The 7,378-nt window shown below is 41.6% G+C and overlaps 1 protein-coding gene across 1 annotated transcript; it reads right to left on the bottom strand.

Annotated features, from left to right (window-relative positions):
* Nucleotides 1–1,958: 1,958 nt before the first annotated feature.
* On the bottom strand, nucleotides 1,959–5,803 carry tubb4bl (tubulin, beta 4B class IVb-like). The gene is made up of 4 exons (XM_060897441.1): nucleotides 5,607–5,803; nucleotides 4,034–4,142; nucleotides 3,677–3,787; nucleotides 1,959–3,155 (listed from the first exon to the last, which is right to left on the bottom strand). The coding sequence occupies exons 1-4, from the start codon at nucleotides 5,661–5,663 to the stop codon at nucleotides 2,098–2,100; spliced, it is 1,335 nt and encodes a 444-aa protein (XP_060753424.1). The 5' UTR covers nucleotides 5,664–5,803; the 3' UTR covers nucleotides 1,959–2,097.
* Between the last annotated feature and the right edge of the window lie 1,575 nt (nucleotides 5,804–7,378).

Genomic DNA, 7,378 nt, shown 5'->3' with positions numbered 1-7,378 from the left:
ACTCATTGACTCCTAAATGACTCGTTGTTTCCAAACGACATTCTCACGTTTCAGAGCTAATCGTATGCATTTACCAGTTTTTCACTGGTTAAAAACAGTGAATGTTCCACTAGAGTGCTACAAAAAAAAAAACACAATAACGTGGTACAGGCTGCAGAGTAAAGAAAAATGTGATGACTTGCCCTAAAGTCTGCACATGGAAAAAAGGTGACATCATGGCCTCTGGGGTATAAAAACATGATGATTTGCCATCTAGGGAGCCATTGTGTGAGAGAAAACATAAGCAAGTGCTCTATAAAGTGCAGAAAATGTGATGAGGTGCAGTTTAAGGTGCTAGTATGTGCATAGTAAACACGATGAACTGCCCCCTAGGGTTCACTCTCAGTAGAGAATATACTGTATTATGCCTAATAGGCTGCTCTGATTTGTCAGGAAACATGATACAGTGCCTCATAGGGGTCTGTTCAGTTAAGAAAGCAGGATGAAGTGCCCAATAGGCTCCTCTAAATTCAGGAAAATGAGACGAAGAGCCCAATAGGTGCTCATACAGTATGTACCCGCTAGGTGCTTATATGTGCCCTCTCTCAGATTACCAAATCATTACCCTGAATGTTTGTGAGCTTGAATATATTATATTCTTGCTAAAGTCTGGTCACTTTTAAGCTCTGAATACATCACTGAATTGTGATTAAAAATGGCGTACTCTTAGTTCTGGTGTATTCTTATTTCTTGAAGCAGCAGAGAGCAATTTAAGACACACAGGAAAGCTATCTATGACCTCTTGGACATACATGAGCTCTCAGACCCTCACGAATACTGTAGCTAGTGTCACTTTGACTGAGAGATTATTCTCATTGCAGCAGATGACCGTGTCATCGGCCGGATACGAACTGATTCGGTGTGCAGCTCGAAGGGATGCAAACTCATTTTGGGGACATAATTAGACCTTTTGATCAGTACACTGACTTTCCATTCTGCTGGCTTATCTGACATCTTCATTTAGTATAAAGAAATGACTGAATTTCTGTCTGTGAGTCTGATATAAAAGACTTAGAACTCTGTTGGATTTCAGTGTGAGACGTGTTTTGAGTTCCCAGGGGGTCCGTTTCTTCTTACCAAACCTACCAGATCCATCCTCCCGCCCTACCCCTGGTTGGAGACTCTTCTCTTGGTGGTGCAGTTTGCTGTGGATGGAACCACTTGGAGACGATCACGCCATCTTTAATCAGTTAAAATCAGTCAGGTTTGTGCTCGGCTCTTCATCGGTGAACATTCGAAGACTTCGGCAATAAAAGAATTAGTGCTAAGTCTGTAATGAACTCAGAAAATGACCGTCTTGTTAGTTCCTCAGGAGCTCTTGGTTACACAATTCCACATGACTACAAACTGTTGTAGAAAGGACATTATTTACATTTTGCTGCTGATGAGGGACACTTGGAGCATCTCAGGGAGCAGAAATAGGTTTGATATCAACTTTTACCTTAAAAGCATTTGTTTGAAATGTTTTTTTTTTTGGAACCTTTCAATGAATATATCACCCCAATATTCTACTGAAAACTGAAATACTGATCATACACTACTAACTAAGTGCTGAGTGTCTTTTTTCATATAAGCTTCATATGAACCATCGCTGCGGAGTGAGACACGACGAAGACATCTAATGATCAACATGAACACGACAAAAACAGGAGCTGATTTCATCTGCATATACCTGTACACCATTGGTGTCTTACTGGTGTCTGGGTCATGTTAATGATGTGTACGTTGAGTTCTAAACCTGTTCAGATGATGATTAAAGAATTAAAGAACAGAAATCAAACAAAACAAGGCTGTTGGATGAAGAATTAGCCTTTATTCAGATCTAGACAGAAGTTAAGTTAATCACACATCTGAAGGCTTCACAATTGATATAACATCTTTACTTGTGAAAGCGGAGATAAAGCAGTGAACTCACAATGTACAAAAACACAAAGACAATTAAAAACAAAAGAAAATGTTACACAATTCACTGGAAACGCCACAGCTGTAAGGACCATCAGTGTGCATGGAGACGGGGAAATTTTGATGGATGTATCGTTGGCCGGGTGTGGCTTAGATTTAAGCAACCTCCTCTTCGCCCTCCTCTTCGAATTCGCCCTCCTCGGCGGTGGCGTCCTGGTACTGCTGGTACTCAGAGACCAGGTCGTTCATGTTGCTCTCGGCCTCGGTGAACTCCATCTCGTCCATGCCTTCTCCGGTGTACCAGTGCAGGAAAGCCTTGCGCCTGAACATAGCAGTGAACTGCTCGGAAATGCGCTTGAACAGCTCCTGGATTGCCGTGCTGTTGCCGATGAACGTGGCGGACATTTTGAGGCCACGTGGCGGGATGTCACACACGGCCGTCTTGACGTTGTTGGGTATCCACTCGACGAAGTAGCTGCTGTTTTTGTTCTGCACGTTGAGCATCTGCTCGTCGACTTCCTTCATGGACATGCGACCTCTGAAGACGGCGGCCACGGTGAGGTAGCGGCCGTGGCGCGGGTCGCAGGCTGCCATCATGTTCTTGGCGTCGAACATCTGCTGAGTCAGCTCGGGCACGGACAGAGAGCGGTACTGCTGACTCCCCCTGCTGGTGAGAGGCGCGAACCCGGGCATGAAGAAGTGAAGACGTGGGAAGGGCACCATGTTGACCGCCAGCTTGCGCAAGTCTGCGTTCAGCTGCCCGGGGAAACGCAGACAGGTCGTGACACCGCTCATGGTGGCCGAGACCAGGTGGTTCAGGTCTCCGTAAGTGGGCGTGGTTAATTTCAGCGTGCGGAAGCAGATGTCGTAAAGTGCCTCGTTGTCGATGCAGTAGGTCTCGTCGGTGTTCTCTACAAGCTGGTGCACAGACAGTGTGGCGTTGTAGGGCTCCACCACAGTGTCGGACACTTTGGGCGATGGCACCACGCTGAATGTGTTCATAATGCGGTCGGGATACTCCTCGCGGATTTTGCTAATGAGCAGCGTGCCCATGCCGGAGCCCGTTCCGCCTCCCAGAGAGTGAGTGAGCTGGAACCCTTGCAGGCAGTCGCAACTCTCCGCCTCCTTACGCACCACATCTAGCACAGAGTCGACAAGCTCCGCCCCCTCAGTGTAGTGGCCCTTTGCCCAGTTGTTTCCAGCACCACTTTGTCCTAACAATGAAAATAAGTACATTTTCTTTAGCTCGCTGAATAAATGTTTATTAGAGATTATCTATCTGTTTATCTATATAGACGTAAATTTGGAATATATAAAGTAGGTATTCAATCTAAACCCAGTTTAATCTTAAAACTAAAGGAGTGTATTATTGATGACATGCTTACGGTTAATATTAATCATTTTTGCTTTTTTGATTAATTATTTTTTTTAAACAAGCAAACTTTTCATTAAAATAGCTCATAGGTGTTTTTTTTCATTATTTTTCTATTATATACTATTTTGTGCACATAAACAAACAAACATAAACAAACAAACAAACAAATCGTTAGCACTGGATTTTAGAAACATAATATAGACCATTTTAAAAGATAATGTCACTGTTTAGAGGGTTATTTTTTAGAGGGTTATGTAATACACACAGAGCAGTAAGTAGTGTAAAAATATTATTTAACATTAATGGACATTATTTTTTTTTTCAAAAAGAAAAGAATGTCATCTTTCTTCGTCTTCTCACCAAATACAAAGTTGTCAGGTCTGAAGATCTGTCCGAAAGGGCCGGAGCGGACCGAGTCCATGGTTCCGGGTTCCAGATCCACAAGGATGGCACGGGGAACGTACTTCCCACCTGAACACAGGGAGACGTGGTAGTGTGTAAAAAATTGCAAACGCAAACAAATCACATCCATTACAGAGATTCTTACTGAAATATTACAATTTTGTATATATTCGATTTGGATCTATGTAGAAACGCGTCCTCCTAATTCTTCTTCTTATGTGTCTGCTATTAAAAGAAACTTTTGTGACATCTCGACACTGCCGATGAGAATCGCTTGTGTAGTGTTTAAAGTCGCTGCTCGTTATATCACAGTACCTGAAGCCTCATTGTAATAGACACTGATCCTGTCCAGCTGCAGGTCGCTGTCTCCGTGGTACGTCCCAGTCGGGTCGATGCCGTGTTCATCGCTGATCACCTCCCAGAACTGAGAGAGGAAAAATGTGGAGGAGAGACAGAAAGAGAAATGGGTGGAGACCAGAGGATAAAGGGAGAGAGAGAAAGTGAGAGAGAGAGAGAGAGAGAGAGAGAGAGAGAGAGAGAGAGAGAGAGAGAGAGAGAGGGAGACGAGAGAGAGAGAGAGAGAGAGAGAGAGAGAGAGAGAGAGAGAGAGAGAGAGAGAGAGAGAGAGAGAGAGAGAGAGAGAGAGAGAGAGAGAGAGAGAGAGAGAGAGAGAGAGAGAGAGAGAGAGAGAGAGAGAGAGAGAGAGAGAGAGAGAGAGAGAGAGAGAGAGAGAGAGAGAGAGAGAGAGAAGGGGGATGTCTCAGGCTAGAATTCACATGAACTCCGGATGGTACAAAAAGAACAAAGACGTAATTAACACAAGGGGTTGTTAAGTATTGTGTCATTTATCTAAAGCCTCACTGATTTGTATTACTGATGTCATCCAACTGCAGAGAAAAAAAACTCTGTTACGTCATCTGTTTATTCTGTATTACAAAAACAATCTGAGTGTTGTGAATGTTATTTTCAGTTTCTAAGTAAATAAATAAATGGGATGTAGATCAAATACAGATGGGACTTTTATTTTATATATATTATTATATATATAATATAAAAAGTGTGTGCTTTTGTGTGTGTGTGTGTGTGTGTGTGTAGGTATATATATATGTATATATGTGATGTAGGTGTAGATATATGGGCTAGGGTCATTGCTATGTATTAATGACGTCATCTCCTAGATCTCATTATGCAGCCAGTTGCAGAGCTTCAATCTAATTGAGAAAACGTGAGAAAAAATAAAAAGTAAATAAATAAACAAAATTAAATGCATAGACCAGTTTGCGATGGTGATGAGTTTGAAAAAAAACAAATAAATAAAAATCAACATATAAATAAATAAATAAATAAATAAATAAATCGGTTGTTTGGAGTTGAAATCAAAAACTGTCTCTGTTCAGCTGTAGACTTATAATATGGATTATATATATATATATATATATATATATATATATATATATATATATATATATATAACATGACGCTCTCCTGTCCAAATATATTGTTAACAACATTGTTGTATTGAATAAGAATGAATAAAAACAATGTAAAGATCACATTTGTTCAATGTCGGAAAAAGGCGACAGCGTCTCCAGGGGTCTCCGCCGCCCACATTCTCCTTCACAACACACAAACACAGCAGTTTCACTCATGCAAAACGATTGCAATCATCACATTTGTTTCACATATGCACGTTTTGTCTATCAAATCCATTGCACAAGCTGAAATCACTGCAAAATATCCGAAATGAACGTGAAAGCATCCTTCACTAGTCTCCCCCCCCCACCCCCACCCCCCACCAAAGAGAAGAACTTCGAGATGATTCCATCACACAACTCCGTGTTCTGCATGCGAGGTTTTTTATTTTTACATCTAACCTGTTTTTATTTACCTTTGCTCCGATCTGGTTGCCGCACTGTCCGGCTTGCAGGTGCACGATTTCGCGCATCTTTGCAGCTGACAGGAGTGAGGAAGAGGAGGAGAAGAAGAAGAAGAAGAAGAAGAAGAGGCGAGCGAAGTGATAACGCAGGAAAGAAGGAGACCGTTATTGCGTCTCTTCTCAGCAAGTCCACGCCCTGTTTGTCGAGCTCTTCCTCTCTACTGGGCCGAAATTCGTGGTGCAAGGTGACGTCATCACCATGGTAACCAAGCGCGGAGGAGAGAAGGAGGACCCTGAGCGCGTGGAGACACCGGATAGGATGCATCGGATCCGGAGACTGTAATGATGAAGAGGACAAAATGGAGGCTGTTTTTTTTTTTTTTTTTTTTTTTGGTTGTTTGTTTTTGTTTTTTTGTTTTTTTTTTCTTATAGGCAAAACATATAAGAATTGATCACTGATGCTGATGTTAGAAGTGAAAGTTAAAATCTAACCTCTGTCATGAAATAAAGTGAGTGCTGAGAACCGAAGCAGTGCTAGGACATTTCGCCTGACTGGGGCCAATCCTTGTGTTTGAGGGGCCACTGCCTTTAAGCCGTCGCAGTAATAAAAGAATCTAGATTTTGTTGACTCAGGATGACATTAATAACGCCGTCGTAAATAACGAACAAAATTAATTTAAGAGGCTGTAACCAAGCTGTGCTACAGAATTTACAGTCCGACACCTCAGATCGCTCGACCGTGTTTGAATTAATATTGTTAATATTCAGCTACATATAACACACACGATAGATGTCAAACTCACAATGGAAAAGGAAGAGGTTTGTTATTTCACATACATTTTTGATTTCAGATTACAGACCAGATTATTCACCCTGTAATCCACATTTCTCTGTCTCAGCCTTTACAATAGTCTACATGTAAACTAGTTCCCCCAAGATAATACAAACTTCAGCTAAACAGAATGCTGGGTTGTGTTTGTGGTTTCACACCGCACAATCTGCACCGTCAACAACCGGGATTGGATAAATACAGTGTGTGACTGCTTTAAATGACGTCTTGTCTCACACGTCTCGTCTCACACGTCTTGTCTCGCATTTGTTCATTTTGTCCTGAACAGACTTTTCGAACCATAACTTTACAAATAAAGCTAATTCCTCTTTGCTCCTTTTGAGGTATTTTCTGTCACTATTTGACATATATATATTTTTAAAAAGCTGCAAATACTGTTTACACAATATGGCACAAAGCACATGATATGGTTGTCTGTTGCTAAGCAACTAGCTGGAACACTCTAACAATGCGTCATTTTACACTGTACACCAGAGGTGGGAGTAAGTCACAAATGTGCAAGTCATGAATGTCAAGTCAAAGTAAAGTTAAGTCTTTTTTTTAATATTTGTCAAGCAAGTTTCAAGTCTCAAATTTGCGACTTAAGTCTGACTCGAGTCAAGTCGAGTCCCTCGTCTCTGAGCCATTTAACTCAAGTCCGAGTCAAGTCTCAAGTCATGAATGTCAAGTCAAAGTCAAGTCGAGTCTTTTTTAATATTTGTCAAGCAAGTCTCAAGTCTGACTCGAGTCAAGTCGAGTCCCTCGTCTCTGAGTCATTTAACTCAAGTCCGAGTCAAGTCTCAAGTCATGAATGTCAAGTCAAAGTCAAGTCGAGTCTTTTTTAATATTTGTCAAGCAAGTCTCAAGTCTCAAAAATGCGACTTACATCCGACTCGAGTCAAGTCATATGACTCGAGTCCCCCATCTCTGCTGTACATCTTCAGCACCACATTAT

Source organism: Tachysurus vachellii, chromosome 21 (genome assembly GCF_030014155.1).
Source record: "Tachysurus vachellii isolate PV-2020 chromosome 21, HZAU_Pvac_v1, whole genome shotgun sequence".
Taxonomy (NCBI): Eukaryota; Metazoa; Chordata; class Actinopteri; order Siluriformes; family Bagridae; genus Tachysurus; species Tachysurus vachellii.
The sequence above is the reverse complement of the archived record's forward strand: the minus strand, read 5'-3'. Positions and strand labels throughout refer to the sequence as shown.